We start from the raw sequence: 22,614 nt of genomic DNA on the forward strand, positions 1-22,614 counted from the left end.
CTCTTTTCTAGGGTTTGAAATTTAATTACTGGAATTACAGATGTGCATAAATTTGATTAAAATATAAATTTATCCGAATTATTGTCCGTCGGTGGTCAAAATTCGTCTTTAAAATTTGTTGTCGTCTAAACGGACGTGTGCAATATTTATCGTCGGGATACATTGTACAAGTTGATTGCAAAAGTACTGGTTCATTTACTCTATTAAATGGTACGTTTAGACGTCTGGTATGATACTCGTCACATGCACAATAGTTGCTTTCATATTTTTTCTCTTTTTCACTAACTGACATAATTATACGTGATAGTTACATATTCGATGATTATATACAATTTCAAGTGAATCTACAATTTTCTAAACCCCTTTTCAAATTGTGGCTGTTTTTCAACTTTGATTACAAATAACTCATTAAATCATTTAATGTTATCACCAATTCGAAACATGTCGGTGAAGTCTTCGACTTTTGAAATCAACTGTATAATATACAATCCTTGTTGTCACGCAGAATAAAACAATTGTTTTGTTCCCAAAAGATACTGAAAAAGGATCGTAGGAATATCCGAAGTTACGGGATGATTAAAATATCTATCTACAAAGGCCTCGTATTGATCGCTTTTAATTAGAATAAAATCGACAGTTATTCGAACCCGTGCGTAGTCTCGAGAGACGGACGACGATAAACGATAGACAAGTTTGTTCGAATGGGTTATTGATTAAATGCAAGAGAAACGGATGTGCCTCTTTCAATGCGTCAGTCTGTCGTTTTCAATAGAAGTAGTATACTTCACGTTATTTCTATATTCATGCGTTGTTCCCCGTGGAAAAGAAAGAAACTGTTAACACGGTATGTTTATGAAACATCGATCTGAATACAAGTCACTCCAAGGAATCGGAGTTACGCGTTCCCTTAGAACGTTGGCATGAGATCCAAAATAGGGGGGTAGGGGGTGTTTTAAAAAATATGGTCCGTACTCGCGGGAAACGGACATCGAGCTACGTAGTAAGTCACTACATAACGATACAAGCAGTAGATTCGTGGCATTTTACGACTTAATCTTGCGCAAACAGTAATATGTAGCAATTGTCCTCCACCAAATTAATAACACAACAATAGGTAGTTTCTGTATCTAAAAGATCGAACATACGCGCGGTGCTAAAAACATTGTTACTGTCTTCGTCTTGCATTAGTCGAATGATCGAGGAGGTCGTAACAAAAATAGCAACCATTGTCAAAAAAAAAACTTCTGAAACAGAAATACGTTCCACTGACAGCAACCAGGGAAGTTTATATTTGTATGAATTTTAAAACAATGGAATGAATAGAGTAATAATATTGGCTAATTTTTAGATTTAGAATATAATTATATGCAAAATAATTGACGGATAATAATACAAACTCAATTGAATGTACAGTTTGGATTAGGACGTTATTTCTTTATAAATTTATACTTTTTGACATGGGTTAATTTTGTTATGATCCACTCATTTGCGGCGTCATTTCGATGCTTTTCGATAGAGAAAATCTCATTGTACCATGCTCGTTCGTAGAAAAAGAGGAAAACTTAACGATTAACCAACGTCAATAAAAAATATATTCTTTTCATAACGGCTCTGTCATCTACGTCATGGCCATTAATAGTCGCGTCATAAGTTTCCCTTCCTCAATCTCTGTAACTTTCCTTAAAATGTAATACTATTTAAGTAGCTATCTCTGTATTCGTTTAGGCGTATCGATCTTTTTTTTTTACACAACATTTTTACTTTATCATTCTCTTTCGCGACACGCCTGAAACATTCGAAATACTATAGATGGTTTAAGTCACTCTGTTTCTTACTTTTATTATTATTTAGAAATACAACGTACCGCAACGTACGCGTTGCGTTACAAATATGGCTGCCATGCTCACGATTTGTGATGTATCTTGGTGTTATCTGTACAATGAACTAGAGTTTCTCGATCACACCGATTTCACATTACAAATTCTGGGTTGGTTATAAAAGTTTCGTTAAAAAACTGTATATTTCATCAATTTATCCGGTTAAAACAATGTTAAAAAACATTCTAATCTTTTTTTTTCAAAAGATTTCACTTGCTTATCTGTAAATAAAATGGATCATGTTAAAATTACCTAGGCCTAGCTCCACTAAACCGTCGAATTTTTCGATACGAAATTTTGCTGTCAAGATATTGTAAATGCAATGACAAAGACGGAATTTAGTTTTTTTAAAAAGAAAAGAAAACACTAGAAATAAAATACGGGTCAACGATTTTGGCAGTTGGTATAACTTAAGCGATTCGTCGTTTTGTAATACTCGAAAGATTTCCTCGCTTCGTCTTATCGTTTATATGGCTAACGCTAAATGCCGCGTACAAATCTAGAGTTTTTAAAAACAACTACGATATATAAATTCTACCTATCGCCGCTGTGTACACGTGTGAGTTCATTAAGTAAAAACGTCTAATTTATTTCGTGGCTCTGGCTATTCAGAGCGATCAAAAATTTGTTTGATCGGGACGCGGGAACGATTCGAATGATATTTCTAAGAACCAACTTCTTCAGGCCTAGCCAACGGTGCTTTCGACTTCTCAGTGGTTACTGTAGTTGTTGTTACTTCCAAGTTCGCCAAGTCGGCTGCACTAATCTGTAATATGATAAAATCGTAATATATCACAGTTTTGCACTTCATCTGGAATTAATACTTCACAAAGTGACTACTGAAGAATCTGTTAATTAGAAGAAGCTTTACTACATCTACACTAAAAGTTGTTAGATCATAGAAAAAGGAGAAAACTGATATAAAAATAACTATGTACCCCCAATCTTGTACATCGATATCTGTCCCGATTTCGGAATGCTTATAAAATAAATTCAGCATATAAAGTACCATTTATGAGTGAAAGATACAATTTTTAAGTTAAAACATACTGTAATGAAAATGTGATTCAAAACTAATAGCAGTACTTAGAAAATGTTTAAGAAATTATATTTGCATGAATATTATGGAATAAAGTTATGTTCATTGAATTTGCTCATTTTAAACGTCCATAAATATTTCCGTGGTTCTCGAAGCATAGGCAAGATTGTTGGTATTACTGTTTGTGGTTTCTGAAATACCCAATTTTTCAACAGATCTACACGCGAATAGGCTTCGTTAGTGTGTTAGTAGCGTACAAATATATGCTAAGCATTAATCGGTAGGGCTTAAATATCGAGGTAAGGTCCGACACCAATTATTCGCAATACACTCAGTGCCGTTTGCTGACCTCGACGTTTGAGGGTAGTGTGATGGTAGCATGTGTCGTTGTTGTCTCAGTACCGCTTCGTATCTCTCTCTCTACCGTAGTGCCTGCGCAATAATAAATAGCACAAAACAAAACAATAACAGAAGTAACGAATAAAAAAATAGTGTGGGGACAAGGATGAACTAAAAAAATTCTTATAAAGCGATGAAAGACGAACACAATATATCAAGCGGTCGATGAATAATACAATATCTACGGGGTGCTCTATTACACTGAGAATTCTCTTTACTCAGAACCTTCAAAAACTGTTAGACTCGTCGACCTAGAAAACATTTCATTAAAAATAACGTTTAAAAAATGTGCTTTAAAACTATAGAAAAAAAAAACTCGTTCTCAAAAATGAAAATAAGATTTACATAACTATATCGGTGATTCGTAACTTATTAATCACCACATCGATCGGTAAGTAGTACTGACTCGAATGAGGCGTTTGTTTGCTTTCACTCACTGTTCATTTGCTGCGTTTCGTTCGTTTGACTTGTCTCGACTTCCCCATTGGCGGTGGTGTTATTGGTAGTTTGTGAAAGAACGGTGGTAGTCTTCACCACCAACGACTGATTCTGCGTGGAAATCTCCGAGGTTCGAGAGGTCACCTCCATCTTAAGTCCTGCAAGACGACTGTGAAGGTCTTCGGAAGACGTTGCGTTTCTGAAAAGGGAACTGTTACTGCCAAGAAGATGGCCAGTACACGAGGAAACGCATCTATTAGCAGAGCAAAATAAAGTTACGAAGCCAGCTTCTGTGCGAACTTAATGTGCAGATTTTGTTTCGATACAATTAGAACTCGTTATATACTCGTAGATCAACGATGACAAATAGAATTTTAATAATAAAACGAAGTTGAAATAATAAGAGTCCCGAAAATCAACTATGATCTAAGAGATGCAACAGGTAACCAACGAGCGTTTAACGAGATCATATAGTACAGTACCTCGTATATAATAATTCACTGAGGTGTTCACCATCAATATAACATAAAAGCAACACGTGTAACACTAATAAAAGTAAAGCAATAAAAAGCTCAGCCCGGGTGGCAGCATCTTCACTTACAGTAAATGATCCTTGACACTATCGATTGTGATATCTCCTATAGAACTTAAGTCTTGACGATCATCTTCGCCGTTGACGTCGGTGGTGCTGGCAGCTGGTCGTAGAGACGGTTCTTTCGGGGACTCTTCGCCACCGGCTAAAAGACATGTATTCAAGAATGGGTACTAGAGGGGTTACGGTTAGGACACAGCGTTTCTTCGTGATACATGTTAATCGGGATAAATTACAATTCAGCGGCTAGCTCGTTTAATGAATCACAGACGATTGTAGCGAAGCAACATGTATGTACATGTATATAGATTTACACAGAGATTACAAAATATGCAAGCGGTTACGCATATTTTTAGTAGTAGCACGTTAAAACATTTCCCTATATTGATTCCTAATGTACAAATTGATTATTAAATACACTATTATGGTAGTCATCTCGTGGGAGACTCGATATACTCACTGGAACCCACGACACCGTTCTCGGTGATTGTCCTCTGTACTGGGGCAGCCGGTTGGCTACTTTGAGTTTCACCTGTTGTTTCAGCCGTACCTTCAACAACTCCTTGTTCCTGGGATTTTTCGTTGTTGGCGGTTTTATTAGCATGCGATCTGGCGTTAGGTGGTAGATTCAACGCGCAATGCGTTTTCGTCTCATTGCTGGCTGACAGGGAAATCCGCTGGAGTTCCGAACTTGAGTGAAGGTACAAAGCTTCGCCGGCTTTCGTGAAGGTTAACGAGGAAATTCCGCTAGAACGGAGTAACATTATCATAATATTAAAATCGAAATCACTACTGATTTAGCAAACATTAAGTTCGTTCACGTGTAATACAGAAGACACTCACTTAATGTCTTCCCGTTTAATAGCTGCAGCGTTCAGCTGTCGTCTGAATTCTGGAATACTGAGCACTAAACAGTCCCCGAGGTTGGTCAAACACAGTAAGTATGTCTCCTCGTGCGATCCCGCGGGTTCCACATGACTCGTGAACTTCGCGAAACCCGTTTTCCGTACTCGGGAGCCCTCGTGCGCGGTAAGCTTGTATTTACAGAACGGTTTCAACGACGGAAGATTGAAAATTTTAAATTGTTCCTCGCTAGCGATCACAACTCTCTGCGCAGATGCCATGTCGGGGCCGGGACACACGCCTTTTTCAGCCTCAAATGGTTCCGGTAGCGGTACGTTTGATCCGTCCAGTATCGTTATCGCGATAACGGGTGCTCTGTGCTTTAATTGAATCTCTTTGCCTAATGTACAATTTACATCCTCCTCTGTCCTCCTGACGCCCGCTGGTATTGCTAACGTGAACACGTAGACTGTACCGTTATTGGTACCTGCCCAAAGTGTAGGAGTGGTGTTTCTCACTGTAATAGGGAAAACATTGAAATGCATCGGTGTAGGAAACGTGGTAAGGGCATAACTCAGAATCTATTCATATACTCTATTTATAAACTGTACTTACTGCTGATAATGTAACTTCTAGCAAAATATAAACATCGGACCATCGAACCTAGAGTATCGTCCACGGGTCTCGCTTCGACTTGTCTTTCCACAGGCTTTAATTCAACTGGTGAGAGGTCGCCGCTCGGAGAAGAAGCGACGCTAGGACTATTAAATTTAACACTGAATTATATTTACCATAATTGATACAGACTACGCGAAGCAGCAGAGAAATAACTCACGTTTCTTTCTTTTCCGGTACTGCGTTCCTTGTCGGACTTCCGGCGTTCATTCGACGCTGCGACCTTCCCTTTCTCAATCTTCTGAAGGACTCCCTCAGTGACTTTTTGAACGACTTTCGTCTAGAAATCGGCGTGTCCCCTTGCCCAGAAAGATCTGTAGAACGAACGACATTGAGTAACGCCTAATCCCGCGAAAAGATAACAGAGAAGCAAGTTCCTCTCAAAATAATTCAACATATACCATTCGGATTGAGGGTGCACTTGACAGTGACTGCCTTCGTTCTAGTATAATCAAATACCGCTAAACCATGGGCGGTACCAGCAGCCAGTAATCCCCATTCACTGTGCAGAGCCAACGCGGTAACCGCAGCCGGTGGGTACAATTGAAGAAGACTTTGCGGTTGGAAGCCAACCGCGAACGATATGCTGGCAGTTCTCACCGGCAAATGATCGTGACCTTTCCAGACGAATCCGTCACGATCATTGACGATGTTCATGGTGACAGCTTTGATCTCTTTGTTCACGGGTTCGGACGATATGCTAGCTGTGATCACGTGGCCGGCGGTGCCAGCGACCACTAGTGTCGAGGACAGAGGACAAAGTAGAACCTTTTTCACCGCGAGTCGCGGGTCGTCCGAATATGGATCAAAGGTGCCGACTTTTCTAAACGGAGGCCACTCGTCTTCGTCGTCCTCCGGCGGTTGCTCGAGAACGTCTAGGTGTTCACCGGTGAACAAGATGGACGAATTGTATTTGTACAGTGGCGTCAAGGCGACGTCCGAAGCGTCCCAAAATCGGACGGTTCCATCCTCGTGGCCGGTGAGCAACAATTCTTTGCCTTTCGGCTTGTCACCGACCGGTTTAGGACTCAGAATACCACCGTCTATGGGCCACGGTTTGTCCGAGTACAGGTGCTCTGTCTGCGCTTTTCCGGCCGCTACAATGCTGTCCCAGAATTCGTCGGGCACGTGCGGAACGTGTTGCGAACAGGTGACCTAAAATGGTGGAATATTCTATGAAGGCAACAGATGGATATGGAATGTTGGTTAGACCCATATTACACACAGACAATGTCAATTGTATTTCTCGTGTTAATTAAATAACATTTACCGCACTCGCATGAAGCGACACTAGATAAGGTAACGCCATCATCTTCCACTCAGGATTGGTCAAGTCAATGGCTACTATTTCCTGCTCGGCCAACACCACAAGAGCTTCTGGTCCATCGGAAGCATCTTTGCCATCTTCCTGCTTCGGGAAAACAGTGAAGCAGTCGATCACTTTCGACGTGAAGTCGAAGACCACGTGTTTCTCTTTCGACATGACGGTGAAGGTGTCGCGATCGCCGTAACTGGCCCGTTGCATTCCGCCAGAAAATAAGACCAGTTCCCCTTGCCTATAGAATACATTTTTTTTTTAGATGGAGAAATAGAAAAATTGTCGATCCGATATGTATACACTTACTCCTTGGTCGGATAGACGAGAATCTTGGTGATGGCTTTGCATGGGAACGGCCCATAGGGGGTGGTGGATTCCAGCATGGTATCGCTTCCTGGACTCCAGAATGCGTACGAGCCGTCGTTGTGCGAAGAAACAAAACGAGTCTCGGAGACCCAGTGCACCGATTCCAGCTGTTGCGTGGAGACGAACGTCTGCGCACGCGAAAACAAACCCATCAGCTGCACGTACACGTTCGCCAAAACCACCAAAGACACAACAAACAACAATCAGAACCAGCGGGTACCATTTCACGTGTGGCGCTTAACCCATCGGCAGGCCTGCTCCCATTCAAGTGACAAGTAACAATCAGTCTCCCGTTGATTACACCATACACGACGAAGAAACACATGATATCGGGAGAGTAACAAAACATACAGAAGAGATTCAGCAAAATGACATTCACCTCCATACAAAAAATTCAGAATAATATACCAATGGGACTGAACCGTTTCTTAAAAAAACGGAGATTGTACGAAGCAAAATTCGACTTCCTTGAATTTAATGGCTCCTAAACGAAGAATGAATAGGGTGGTCTAAGTGTTCCTTTTCTCTAGAGAGATGTACACCTAATTTTCAAACGCTTTCATTCAGTATCTGTAAATGTCACCAATAGTACAACGTATTCAAGCAATCTTCCTTCCATTTTCGTTAATGAGTTAATCGTTTTTGGGTTATCTAACAGCCCAATTACTTAGCGATTAAGTGCTACCACCTGAAACGGTATATCATTAAAATACAATTTTCTCCACCGATGGGTTAAGCGTTTCCCCCAACAAATATTTGTAACAAGCTGTTTGTGTGTGTGAGTGTACCGTGTGCTTCGACTGTTCTGTAAGCGGTGTTATTACACTTCGTTGCATTAGAGTTTCGTGTGTACAGAGACGAACATATAAAGAAATACAGAACAATAAGAGCGGAGGGCTCACCTGTTGAGCTCCCGGAGTTGCTTTGTTCCACAGTACCATTAAACCGCGGTTGTAACCAATCAGAATATTGTCCGGGTCACCTGGTTGTTCCGCTATCGCCTCGACCGCTCCTGGATTCTTCTTGTAATCGTTTGGCACGCTGTCACAAAGGAGGATACATACAAATCTATCATTTCAACGAGTAACAGATTATCGTATCAACTGCAACATTAACTGTTTCATCTTATCATTTTTTCACATTAAACTGAGATGCTGAAATTCTAATTTCCCAAGGTCTGGAACTGAATGTCGCAAGCATAGCCGCCATCTTGAGTTCAGTATTATGAATGCTTCAAACGGGTTTTCTCAAAGTGAAGAACTCGTATTACTTTGTTCTGCTTGTTACTGCGACTAATTAGCTCTGAAAGAAGGAAAACACAGATGTTCCTTACTTCTGCATGACGACCTCCTGGTATATGATATTGTCGGACGTCGTGAAGGTCTTCATGTTCAAGAGATAGATATTCCCCGCTTCTGTGCCGAGAAGAAGATTCTCGCCGCTCGATTCCAAACACATCGCGGACACTTTGAATTTACCCTCCAATGAGAAGCTCTGCGTCTCGATGATCGAGCTCTCGTCGATTTCCCACATGTGGACGGACTTGTCCAGTAGAGTAACCAGTCGGCCCTGTTTATCGAAATAAAAATACATCTTTATATCGAAACACGGCGCAGCAAAATGTTTCGTAAAGTCTAATGAAGTTTCTATTTAAATTTCCGCGTGTGTGTTCATTATTAATCTAAAGAAACCTGTGTTTGCCGAACGATGAGTCATTGATCATTTACGATGGGTACTGGAAGTATGATATATTATATTAACGTAATTATATTATTCTATCATGTGTATGTAAATTTATCCGAGACTCCGTAACTTTTATTTTAACAAATTTTCAATATTATATTATATTAATTTTATACCACGTGTTAATTTACCACCGAGGGACAAATTAAGTTGGGAAAATAAGGGACGGATAAGAATTAAAAATGTTTCCTCATTTGAAAATTTTTTTTTCAAATTGTAGGAAAATTAATAAAAAAAAAACTGAAGAAAAAGAAGCTTGATATCGATCGATCCGGATGGATCGAGGTGTTCCTTTGTTGGTAAACTTAGAAATTTCATGTTTTCCATAAATCGTGGAATAACTATTGTTTTCATCATTGAATTTCTTCTCACGAGCCAACTCCCGCGTTCTCCTTTTTTTCTCTTTCTCTCTGCAAGCGACGATTCTTCGCGGCAGGCCAAGTGAAAACCCGAGGAAAACGCAAGGTTAAGCCGGTCCGCTGCACTGCCCGCGTGTTTTCTTACTTTCACGCGAACTCGGTGTAATATGGGTGAATATGTACGTGTGTATGTGTGCGTGCGCCTGTTTCTAGCGGCATGTTTTTTCCGCGAGAGTTTCCACTTCGTGGAAAAGCCGGGCTCGTGTTATTAAACGCGTGCAGTTAAATGATTGCGGTATCCTCTGGCCGCGTCTGGAAATCTTCTGTTCCAGTTTTTGCTCCATAAAGCCAGAACTGTGTAACATGAACTTTCCGATTTCCAGATGAATCTTAATTTAACGTGATTAACGGGGTTGCGAATCTGTTTGGTGGAGTCGAATCAACTCGCACGCCCTCTGTCGGTGTCTCCTTACATGGTGTGACCGATCTCTGTTTTCCCGGGGTATAGTCGATTCGAATAAGTGTGGCACTTCGGTGTTTCGACGAATCGGTCATCGTTCGTAGTGCTCGATAGAGCCCTGATGTGATTATGATTGTGGATTCGCTATCTTATCGGTTGAACACGATTCTCTTGGAAAATCGTCGCGATAACGAGACTCCGAGTCCCGTAACTACGGGGTCTTAAGTATACTCGATTCGATTCATAAGTACGATACACGCCCGATACTACGTGTAGTTAACTTATAAATGTTTATCATATAATCTTTGAATCGGATAATATGATAGTTTTGTAAAGTCTTTAGAAAAACTCTTGGCTGCCTGAAGGAGTCATTTTAGTTTCATAAAAATTTGAAATTGACTTTTTAAAAAGAACATACGACCGGAAGTAACGGTACCGAAGACCAAAATCAAATTTCTGGGCTTGTGGATGATTGAAAATTTATCGAAACTGGCCGAAGCTGATGACACAATTCGATTCCACTCGCGTAATAATAATTAGTAATTAGTAAGCAACCGAAATCTTAACGGTGAAACACACGCCGGTGGATGAAATTAACGAGGGAAGCCGGAATCGCCGACACTGCTCTCCTATTCATGTATTCCACGGAGGAAAGAAGTCATTAAGAAGCGGTTTGCCGCTGGGGTAAATGAACGTGAAAAGATTCATCGTATTTATGTACGTACGCGACGCGATTAAGCAATCTTGCATTATATTCTCGGTAATTATACACCACTTTTCCCTATTACTCTCCACGTTCTTTTCCGCACCGGTAATTAATTATCTCCGGTGTACTCTTCTCGCTCGCCTTACCGCCGTTGCGCGAGCGCACGCGCTCACACTACTCTTCCAGAACTCCTTACCGATTTGTGTGGACAGGGAGTTTCGAAACAGATAAGTAATTCTTTCCTTTAAAAATTAATCTAACAAAATAAATTAGAAAACGATAATAATATTTCAATAACGATAACACGAACAACTTTCTGTATATTAACGTGAAAACTTTCTTCTTCAAACCACGTTATACGTGGTCGAGTTAAACCTTAAATACCCTCTATAAATAAATACTAAAAAATTATATAGAAAATTTAATTTTTTATAAAAAGAAAATATATTCTAGAAATTAACGATTTTCGTTTGAGAATCTCAACAATGCATAAACCAATATGAGCTTAAGGGCCAAGACAGTACCTAGCAGTGACAGGAAACAGCAATAAAATATGTATTTTAAAACTATAATATGGATATTGTAATAAAGTTTGATTGGTCGTCTAAGAAAACTGTGGCTCGGCTACATTCTTCGCCTTTACGATCGCGGCTACAATGGGCCCGTGTGCGTTATTTACCTCGGATACACGTGCAGAAACGCGTTGCCCGTGTCGTACACGCGGTTATGCAACTCAGTACCGCAGGGACAGCAGACTAAGCCAAAGACGGTGTCGCGTTACGGGGTGTAACGCGTGCGACTTTTAAAACAACTACAATCGCGGCACATCTCTTCCGTTACGACGTACACGGTCCACCGATAAATTTTTTCTGCGTGAACCCATAAGGCCGTCGAACTTCGAGCGGCCAAGATTGATTTAGGCAACGTCCACTGTGTACGACAGTGACTGCTTATTTAAGAAATATTTACAGAATTTGTGCATTAAGTATAAATCGTATATTATATCTTTAAATTAGTAGTGTATCTATACACTTATAGCATACAGGATGGTCCAAAACTCAATGTACAGTGAAAAATAATGTAAATTGTTATTTCATTTATTGTAGAACCTGATAAAACTCGGTAGCAAAAAGCTAAATGGAAACAATTTGTCCGTCACTGGTTCCAAATGTTTCGGTCTCACCTTTATTTTGACTAAAAACCTAACGTAAATTGTTCGTCGAACAAGTACCCATACAAGGGTCCAGAACCCATGCAGTTCGTTGCCAGTTGCAACGTACATACTGGATCCCGTAAACTAGTTACTCAACCTTACGGATAGTCGAATTACATAATCCAGTGCACACCAATAAAAAAAGTGAAACTTACCTCATTGGGAACGGCGACGATCTTCCTGATGGCTCTCTCTCCGCTGTCGACGTGCTGTCCGTAGAACTCGACGCCCGGCCTGCCAAATCTGTGACCGCGGCTCAGTCAAGGAAAAATTAGTGAACATGATAAACCTGCGTCCTAGAGCTCTAAGAACGTGACACACCCGTTACCAGACGGACGGACAAACGCCGGTCATGTTTCGAAAACGACCGACTTAACGCGCTGACCGAGGCGTTTGTGCTCGGCGAGCGGCGCGCGAGGAGGAATGCACGGAAAGTTCTTGCATCGTTTGCAAATTCTGCGAAGATCTTGCGTACACCAGTTCTAACCCTACTGTACCCTAATCCATTTAATAAATGCTTGTCTTTGTTAGTAATACATCCGACGAACGATCACGATAATATTCTTAGTCAATAAACATCGGAACGAAAGCTTCAAGGACATCTTGAATATGTTCGTTTCTTTGGAAAATTACACACAATGACCACAGATGGAGCTGTATTGAAAGGTGGAATATAAAGACAGCAAATGTGGTTTCAAGGTCACCTTCAAGGTCATTCACGTGTCATATCATTCTTATTGTTTCTACGTTACTCGAATGATACCTAAAGCTACGGCCAGATATTGTGAAATTGTATGCATACAGATAAAACCTCGAATATATTATCTAAAGGTACGAATACTATGGTTGCAAAAAGGTTTGGATATATGTTTGAAGAAGTTCCGAAGCCTTTCGAACATCGAACAGAATTTCCATCGAGAAAAAGACGTTTGTTATTCGCATTGCGAAATGATAATGATCTTTCGATTACGTGGCCGCAGGTACGTACGTATATCTGCCATCGCGTTGCTTGAATAAAATGCGCGCACGGCCAATAGAAACCGCGCGTATCGCGAGCCGGACCTTTTGCACGCTGCGCCAATTAACATTTTCCCTTTTCGCTGGATCGTGAACACACGATGCACTTGGTAAGAATCGCTCGATGAAACGAACGTGTTTCATTGCTACAGATATTTCGTCCGTGAAGTCTGTACATTTTTGATTGTTTAACCCGTCTTCCATCTGGAGGTGCTCGAGATTAAAATAACATTTCACTTGAACGATACACACTGGACGTGTTTTCGAGGAAGATAAACGAAGTACAGACAGATTGAACAGAATCCTTCTGTTTCGATCGATAAACCGACTTGGCCACAAACTGGGTAACGAGGTAACAGCAACACGTTCACCCAACAAGTGTGTGCCAGAAGTCTATCAAGTGGGTATATCGATCAGTCGCCAAACATTTGCTTAACAGGTTCATAAAAGTTTCGAGTGGCCTCTGGTCGAGGCATACCTACTTCTCGGGGAGGACTTGCTTTACGACTGCGGTTTTCCAATTACTGCATTCGCAGGATATTAGGTTAATGTATTCACCCGTGTTCCGAGAATAATTTAATGGCTTCTGTGGTAGCTAACTGAAACTTCGGCCAGAACAGGCCACTGGATCACACCGAGGAATTAGCGTTGTATATACCTGTCCCAGCAATGATGAAACAAACTGGTTACCACTATCCAATGAATCGCTAACTATCCACTTTTCCCCACGTTCTGGTAATTTTTGTATGGACACTTGAACTCTGGAAATAGAAGATAGACATTGTGATACTCGTGTCTATGATATGCTTGTATTCAGAGGCAGGTGTGCCTCCCAGTATTTTTAGTACCGATGCCCAGAATTTATTCTTGTAGCTTCTGATAGTCCCAGTCCTGATTAAAGTACTTGAAAAGTCTTATATTCATGCACCTCTTGAGTTCCATAAAATTATCAGAACATGTCTGGTTGTATCCTAGACTCTCCTGATATCCTCTAATCTTGAGTAGAGTAACTTTCAGTTCACTGGCACTTAACGTTTCTAGCCCTATTTGGAATACCTCCAAGTTACTTCTCTATGTTCTCTGAACTCCTACTAGTCTACAGTTATAATAGGAATACTTCTAACCCGTTCTTGTACATTTACACCTTATAACTCAAGCCTACTGACATTTCTGGTCTTGATCAAAATGCCTTCAAGCTATACTCTATCATCTTACAATATTCCTGGCCCATACTGTAATTCTATACAGAATAGTCAACTATATTTATCCCCTTCTGGTTTCTGAAGTCCTGATTCTAAGGCACTACTCCTTCGCTCAAAATACTCAAAATACTCTGACATCCCTCTACCTTTCCACCTACAAACATTCCTAATCCTAACTCAAATACCCCCACCTCATAATAGCCCTACTGTTTTCCCAATCACAATGTCCTGGACATTTCTACCTCTTTTCCTTCCAATATCTGCAGGCTTTAATCATAATACCCCCAACTGGAATTTCCCTGAAGACACGGGAAAATCCTTCCGAACACGATTTACAACCAGGAAACCTTAACGAGTTCCGTGTAATCTTGCAATAATTCTGTCAATACAGGCAACAGTGTATCTTAAAATCTGGCACGAACACTTAACGGATCAGCGGCGACTGCGTTTCACGGGAAACCCATCGATAAGCCGAGAAGCACCAGGAAGAATCGGGTGCAAAGGAATAAAGGCGTTCGGCGAATCGCGATATGTTGTAGAAACGGCGACTAAAATTAGAAAGGTGGGGAGAGGTGCGAGTGGAGCGTCGAAGAAACCTGCGTCAATCACCGTTTTTCATCGTTTCCCTTCGGCCTCGAAGGTTTTTCGACGATTTATCGGCAGATACGAGCGTCATCGCGGGCACACGGCGATGCTACGAAGAGACCAGATTATAAATATCGTCAGAGAACGGAAAAAGAAAGCAAGAGGTAGAAGAGGGGCAGTCACGGACAAGAAAAAGAAAGAGAAGCAAAAGGATACACCTTGATGGCGCCGGATGCCGTGCCGATCATCATCAGCCGCAATATCGGGTCCCAGGCGAGGGCCGTTGGATTGTTTGGGAACCCATGCTGCAGAGTCTGCAAAGAAAAGGAAACATTTATTAGCGAATGTGGTGGAGGCTATTACATACTAAATCAATGTACCTATCTCCTAATGGTGTTCGATTATCTCGATATGTACTACCCACCATGCTCAAATCGTCGTTCTAGTTCTTAAGTGTTCTATCTCCACTAGTTTTTAAACTGAAAAAATTAAGTGTAAAGTTTATGAAGTTTAATATTATAGAAGCAGGAAGGTAGTGAAATAATAAAATTATTAAACACACTCTAATATAATCTACTGAATAGTTATTTATTACAATATTTAACAAAATTTGATCTCATTATCAACATAAATTTTTCATTGTTGTTAGTATTTGGAGATACAACTCTTAAGAAAAGAAAAACTTTCAAAGTTTCGGAGTTAGGGCTTACAAGAATATTTGTTTTCTCTGTATGAAATTCTGTTTGAAATATTTATTATTTTTAAACGGAGATACTTGTATATGATGTTTCTGATGAGAAGTAATTACATAAAAGATCAAATAAAAGGCGGGCAAGTTTGTTCCGCTGAACGTGTAAGCGTCTATCATGTTACCAGAGGGTGAAATTTTATCTCTTGCTGTCTGGGCTCGGTCTTCGCGCAACAGAGATTCGAGACGAACGGATCTTACGAAAATATCCCATGGCAAGAAGAAATCTATGGAATAGTATTAAAATCGAAAAAACACTATTGATCTACTTTTCCCGCTCTTTTTTAAAATGATAAAAAAAATAAGGTACTACATATAAAATTTACCTGATTCTAACGAGGAAAGCTCAAATGAAGATTCTACGCCGCAAAAGTCTTTTCATATTCACATAGGAAATCATGGAGCACGGATAATAGTTTAATGCTATACTTATCTTAACCACTGCATTAAAACAGTCTATCAGTCATTCAGTCCAAAAGGTAACAAATTTTTATTGTAAATTCGTACATCGAAATCACCACGCCTGTGTTCGTTATACGGATGAAAGCATCAAATTTAATGAAGTTACATCGCGGTGCACGATTCATGAATCGACTCCCATCATTGCACTCGTTCTCCCACAATTACTGCACTGCCCATCGTGTAATCAACATACTATTTATACGAGAAAGTCACTAAAAATAGCGCTATCTGTATCCGCCGCTGGTGCACCGTCAGAGACACATGAAAAACTTTCATTCAAGACGCATATATCAGCTTACAGGGGAGAACTTTCGACGTGCGTGAGAAATGATACGGTATAGGCAATCGATCTACGATCTTTGCATATAGATTTCAAACATTTTGTTAAAACACCAAATCAAATGGGTTTTAGACGATTAGGTGTAGGCGGTTCGGTATGTAGGTTATGTGGTTGAAAAGATACCAGATTTAACAAAGTTAGATAAATATGAGTAGTTAATATTGTCATGAAAGATACTGAATCTATTGCAAGTGGTTAAGTAAAATGTGGAGGATATTAAGTCCACCATAAATCATAAAGTCTACTATACAGCATATTAAATCCACTACACATGATTAAGTCCAGTATAAAGGATCAAGTCAGAGGCAAGCGGCTAAATAGAAGGGTAGAGGTTAAGTCAGCCTAAAAAGAACGATACGTTTCATTTGTTCCGAAACAATTACACCTATTACGATAACAAGCCTGTAGGGGGTACACAGTCTTGCACAAAAAGAGACTAGAAATATAGTTCATAAGTTACTTTTTATGGGGTCAAGTTGGAAACGTGTCGACACGTGTGTCCATTATCAGGAGGGTTCAGTTAAAAACAAACATAGGCTTAGGCTCTCGTATCTGAATGGGGGCTACGAGGCACGCTTAATGAAGGCAAACAGCGACAGACAGGCTAACGATCGCACGCTTCCCTTCCACGACTCGTTACGAATGCAATTAACCGTAATTGCGCGCGTCAACCGTTTCCGACTTTCTCGGCGTAACACGTTCGGCTGGGTAGGTAGTCAGCGATTTTTGGGCGAAACACGCGGCGTGGCATATTAGTCACCGATGATGAGTCAGATTCCGTCGGTTCCCGTTAATCGAGCGGTTTTATCGACCGTTGGTGGTGGTGCTGCTGCACGCGTCCTCGCTTCCCGCGTCTGCCGAACAAGGACCAGAAGAAATCGTCCGTTTACGAGCGACGAATTAAAACTGTCATAACTTGTACATAATCGGTTACGTAGCATTCGAATTCCTCGGACAGGTCATTGAAATCACTCGGTTACTCTTTTGTAACGATGTCGAAAAGAAATTGACTAATCGCAAACTTTCTGGATATCGTTTTCAACGCGATCTATGTGCTGTGTGTGAAAAAAGTTCCTATGTTCTTTCCATCTCAACAGTACCCCGCCGTGTCTTATCTTGATTTATTGAGTATTACTCATAACCACGTTTAATCTGTGATTGTCGACAAAATTAGTTTCGGTTCGAACGAACGCTGAGAACCGATCTTGTCTAACCGTTCAAGGCTGGATCACAGAAACCCAGAAAACAGCGAAGGCGCAAACCTTTCTACCTGAATCTAAAGGAGCCCCGCAGTAGGTATGGCTAGAGACTGGTGTATAACCCTCAGATTTAGGGCTGCCACGGTTGGTATCGATTTGCCGCGCGTTTCCACCACGTGATTAGAAAAACGGTTGGGTTCGTCAGTGTGGCAGCAGGGGCTCAGGGGCGAGACAGGAGGAGGGGTTGAGACCTTGGCCCAGGTAATTTCCATGAGAAAAGGTGTCACCGCTTCTGAATTTCTGGAGGCTCAATCGCCAGAATTAAAGCAAGAAGGTGCACGAGCCGGTGCACACGCACAACAAAAGATTAAGTCCCAGTATGGCTTAATCTGGGCTGAACCTTGAGTTTTCGTTACTCCCTGGAACAGCGTAACCTCGTGGCTGATATTAACGTTAACGTGGACTTCGATCAGGCGGTATTTGAATTGTTTACTGGGAAAAATTGTACCGTTTACTCTATAATTAGAAATTGTATATATACTTAATGATATTAGGGTCGTACTGACAGATCTAATCTAATCGTCTTCCAGGGAACGTTAAAAATTGTTACTGGATCGATAACTAGGCGCGACACTCTCTTTCAACGTAAATACGCGTTATACATTCACACTATAGCCACCTTTCTGGAATCTTCGGACTATCGTATGACTGTTTGCCTCCTGGATTTCGTGAATAAGCAGACTAATTCTGAACAAATTGTCAGAACTTTTGTTTCGTTGAGTATTTATGTGTACAATGAGACAGGTTATACACATGGTGACACTATATTAGTCTATGTATGATTATTCGTGTTATCTGACATAACGGAATTATAAAATTAAGCAAAGTGAAAATTCATCAGTTATTTTTACTTCCGACAATAGCTTACGGTACGACTTTCGAAATAACTGACGCGCGTCGGTTACGTACACACAGAGTATGACTAAAAGAATCTAACGGTACATTCTCGCGGTTATATTAAAGCAAACATAAAAAGGGCTAAGCATCTTATCGTATTCTTGTTTGCACAGAGAGCCGATAATATCATAGCCGTATCACTTTTTTTTGGTTGGAAATCCATGGAATTATCGATAGAATTAATAATCAGGACGGAATGGTCGATTCTCGAAATAATCGAGACCACGGGATTAATGTAATCATTACGTGCTATTGCATCTTACTTGATAACAAACGCTATTATCTTAGAACGGAAGAATTATTTTTCCAGTCAATTAAATTTAAAGAACTTAAAGTCACTGGTGTTCAGTATAATTTTTCATTGCATCAGGACCTCCACACCTCGTTCCGGTCGAACAATAAAATAACAACAATCGATGACGCAACCGAACGCAATTTATTTTCTCGTCGCACCAACTGCAGCATGAACATCGGCGGCGGTTCTAGAAAACCGGAGAGCTGAACGAAGACAACAAGTGCCCCCCAGAGCAAGGGCTTTCTATTACTTTTTTCCCCCGTGTTGTGCATCTTAACGCGTAGAGTGCACTACTTCCTCTTCTAGTTGCCCAACTAACAAATTAACCTACATCTCTGATTTCATTTTACGATCGAATGGAGGTGCAACGGTGCATAAACCAGCGATAAAACGTTCCCAATACGATATTCGAACAATTGTCTAATTAAAATCTGAATAATACTACTGTAACAACTTAACAAAAACATAGATTAAGCATTCTATTCTAACGGTTTCTATGTGTGTGAAAATCACGAAACAGGTCACCAATTTCAACTGCAATTGTTCGACCAACGATAAAAATCGTCGAACCTCTATCGCTAATCGATCGATTGGTGCTGGCACGACCTGATTTTCCACGTGCGGCCGTTTTCGCAATTCGCGTGTCGTCAAACTTCGAATCCGCAACGCGCGCGCGGGGAATTATACCGCGCTAGGGTTTCGCGACGATGCACTCTCGATGGCCGGCGACGATGACAGCCGGTCTGGAGGACAGAACCGCTAAAGAAACGCGCCACACAGACAGCGAGCGACCACAATAATCCTGGCTGTGCACCACCGACTGTCTCAGGGTTAGCCGTCTTCTAGACTTTCGGTATCGATTACGTTCGGGTATCGACCTGTTGATTCTACGCCGGTTTCTATCGACAGCATGCTGTATGTATCGTGTTCTCCACAGAAGACGATTTTCTTAGATAACCAAATATGAAATTATAGTTTTTATAAAAAATCACCAATAAAGAATGTCACCTTTATGTCGTGTGCACATAGGTTTTCTAGGACAGATACAAGGGAATCGTGGAATGTTACACACCAATTTCGATGAAAAATAAATGAGAGTAAATAGTTTACAAGATAATTAGAAATAAAGATCACATGTTATTAGATAGTGAATAAAGTCTGTTCACTACATTTCTACAAAGTTTCATTAAAATCGGTGGGTAACATGTCGTACTGTTTGTGGTTAGTTTACCGTATTACCCTAGTGAGTGAGCTATCGCCATAGATGAAAGCTTTGATCATTATTGGCATAGAGTGTGTAAATGCAGTCGTAAATTACGTTCAATCGGCTACGTTTACTTTTCTATTCGTTCAATGAGACGAAACGATTATAGTCTTATATTTATTGTTACTGTCTGTAACCAACATCGAACCAGGGGTCCTATAGTTTGAGATTTTATCAACGTCACATGAAAGTTCCTAGATCGTTTTCCCGCCACAAGAATGCATTGCTATTGTAATTATTATGCTCGAGCACAGTTATGCGCCATAGTGAAAAGTTTACCACCCCTCACTTTAGTTGACGTAGATTATAGTACATTTTATGATTGTATAAAACATTAACAATTTTCTTCTTCATCTTTAATTACAGATTATCATTTATTCGTGTATTTCGTAAATCCTCACCTAACCTCACCCAAGCCCCGTGCTCATTGTGTTTAACGGATAATATGTACTAGCTTGGTACTTGAAATAAAAAAACTTTACGATATCTAGTAACTGTACAGTGAATTACGAAAAATGACGAATCAAAGTACGTTTTATCGTCGGTTCAATGTGTGCGTGCGATAAAAGTGTACCAAAAACGAATCTGTTCACTCGGCGTCCATTTATCGCGAGTTAATTCGGGACAAGTTTTTTCCCTCGATTATGCACGAATCGCCGTATCGCGGTGTATTTACGGATCTCCTTGAGACTGGATATGTTCGTTAGTCGTTTTTTCGAAGCGTTCGAGATTTCGCCGGGAAACAATCGAGAAATGTGACCGCACGCCCCCGTGGACGTAAAAAAGTAACCTGTGTCCCGTAAGAAGCATCGCGTGTCAACATCGTGATATCGCGGGAAGCAACAGATCGCTATCTAAAAGGTGGTAACAGAATAAACTTTTGATTGAGCGAGCTCGTCGACTTTGAAATAATGAAAGTGCAAATAAAACGGTAGGGGGAGGGGGGGCTAAACGAGCAATCGGTGTTTTAAAAGCCGATACTGGCCGATAAAACTAACCCTCAGATTCCTTTTATCTAGCATTTATACAACGTTGGTACACAGTACACACTGTTACGATTGATACGTTGAAAACGTGTTTCAAAATCTCTACGGACAAAAAAAGAAGGGAATACAAAAACAGAGTAAAAATAATCAAACAATTTTTACAGAACACCTCTTTACTACCGACTTATTCGTACAATAAAAAACGACATCCCGATTGTTCACTCTCCCTCTCTCTTCTTAACTATGATTAAAACAGTACAAAATACTATTTCTCTGCGGTACGGTTACCTTTAGACTCGAAACAAGAATATCGATGTTATCGTGTAAACGTTACGGTTCACGATAACATTGTTTTCTCGCGAAGCACGAATCTAATCTACGTCGGTAATCACGACGTCTGCAACGGAAAAAAAAATGAAAAAAAAAGAATGAAACAAGTGTCCCCGATAGGTAGAAGCAAACGAACGGAAGAAAGTGTCCGGCGTGTTCCGGCGTGCCGGGTGTATAGGCGATAATCTTTTCCGATCAGTCGAAACAGGACTCACCTTTTGAAAGGCGAAAAGATCCTTGTGCAGTTTCTGTCGCTCGGCCGTGGGTTGCTGGCCCTTCCCCCTGATGAACTTCAGCATCTCTGTCAGCCGTACGTTTTCTCTGGCGCGGCGCGACACACACACACACACACACACACACCACACGTCCGTTAAAAGACGGTTAATCCTCACTCCCGGTGGAAGGCGCGCACGCGATCGCGTATCATCCAAGTGTGGTCGTGAAGGGCTCGCTAGGACCGCGGCACCTCCCCGTAATTAAAACATTCTTGAATGGAACGGTGGAAACTGTGTGACGCGAGGCGCGCGCGCGTTCACTCGCCGCGGGTACCGCACAATACCGTATTCCGTCGGTGCGTTCGACCGCTACACACGTCCGTCTGATACGCCTGCACACGTCAGTCCCCTGTCTCTTTCACGCCGTGTCCTCCTCCTTCCGTCCGTTCTTCCTTCCTACTTTTTCTCCCTTTCACGCGCACCCTCTGTCCTTCTCGCTCCTGTACTCGTTCACCGTATCCAGCCTGCCTCCTCTGACTGATGTGTCAGCCGCTTCGCGTTTTCCGGCAACGTTCCGCGGAAAATTCGTTACGGTTCTGCAAAAGTTTGGTCTCGAACGGCTGGTATCACGACACCGTGGCCTCCTGTGCGACTCACGATACGAACCGACACGTAAAAACCATTGAAATACACGGACAGAGGCGTGAAGTCATTCCACGTCTGTCGCTCGCGTCTCTCGTGTCTTTTGCCGTCGCGTCGGCTCTCCGCCAATCACGAGCCTCGGTATGGCTCGTACACGCTCGGGACGAATCGGCTAAGCTCGACTCACCTCGGGACCGAAAGCCTGCTCGGGCGCGCCCGCACGAACAATGACCTCGATCAGGCCTGCCAAACCTTTGCAGTGGAATACCCGCTTTCACTCGGTTCAGTTGCTAAACTAGAGAGCGCTGTCGGGAATCTGCAGAGGGGATATCCCTCTTTCGAAT

General features: G+C 41.3%; 1 protein-coding gene across 3 annotated transcripts; it reads right to left on the reverse strand.

The window, feature by feature from the left end:
• Positions 1-1,736: 1,736 nt before the first annotated feature.
• On the reverse strand, positions 1,737-22,353 carry LOC107186501 (lethal(2) giant larvae protein homolog 1). Of its 3 annotated transcripts, none has more exons than XM_015574374.1 (16): positions 21,629-22,353; positions 15,049-15,146; positions 12,184-12,271; positions 8,881-9,116; positions 8,450-8,588; positions 7,488-7,675; positions 7,134-7,419; positions 6,265-7,018; positions 6,024-6,177; positions 5,804-5,949; positions 5,189-5,705; positions 4,806-5,092; positions 4,355-4,490; positions 3,753-3,970; positions 3,266-3,348; positions 1,737-2,643 (listed from the first exon to the last, which is right to left on the reverse strand). In XM_015574374.1, the coding sequence occupies exons 1-16, from the start codon at positions 21,710-21,712 to the stop codon at positions 2,542-2,544; spliced, it is 3,516 nt and encodes a 1,171-aa protein (XP_015429860.1). In that variant the 5' UTR covers positions 21,713-22,353; the 3' UTR covers positions 1,737-2,541. The 3 variants fall into 3 exon arrangements, with proteins under 3 accessions (XP_015429860.1, XP_015429859.1, XP_015429858.1); XM_015574373.1 differs by having other exon boundaries at positions 3,753-3,952; positions 7,488-7,702; XM_015574372.1 differs by having other exon boundaries at positions 7,488-7,702.
• Positions 22,354-22,614: the final 261 nt, after the last annotated feature.

This window comes from Dufourea novaeangliae, unplaced genomic scaffold (assembly GCF_001272555.1).
Source record: "Dufourea novaeangliae isolate 0120121106 unplaced genomic scaffold, ASM127255v1 scaffold65, whole genome shotgun sequence".
NCBI classification, from domain to species: Eukaryota; Metazoa; Arthropoda; class Insecta; order Hymenoptera; family Halictidae; genus Dufourea; species Dufourea novaeangliae.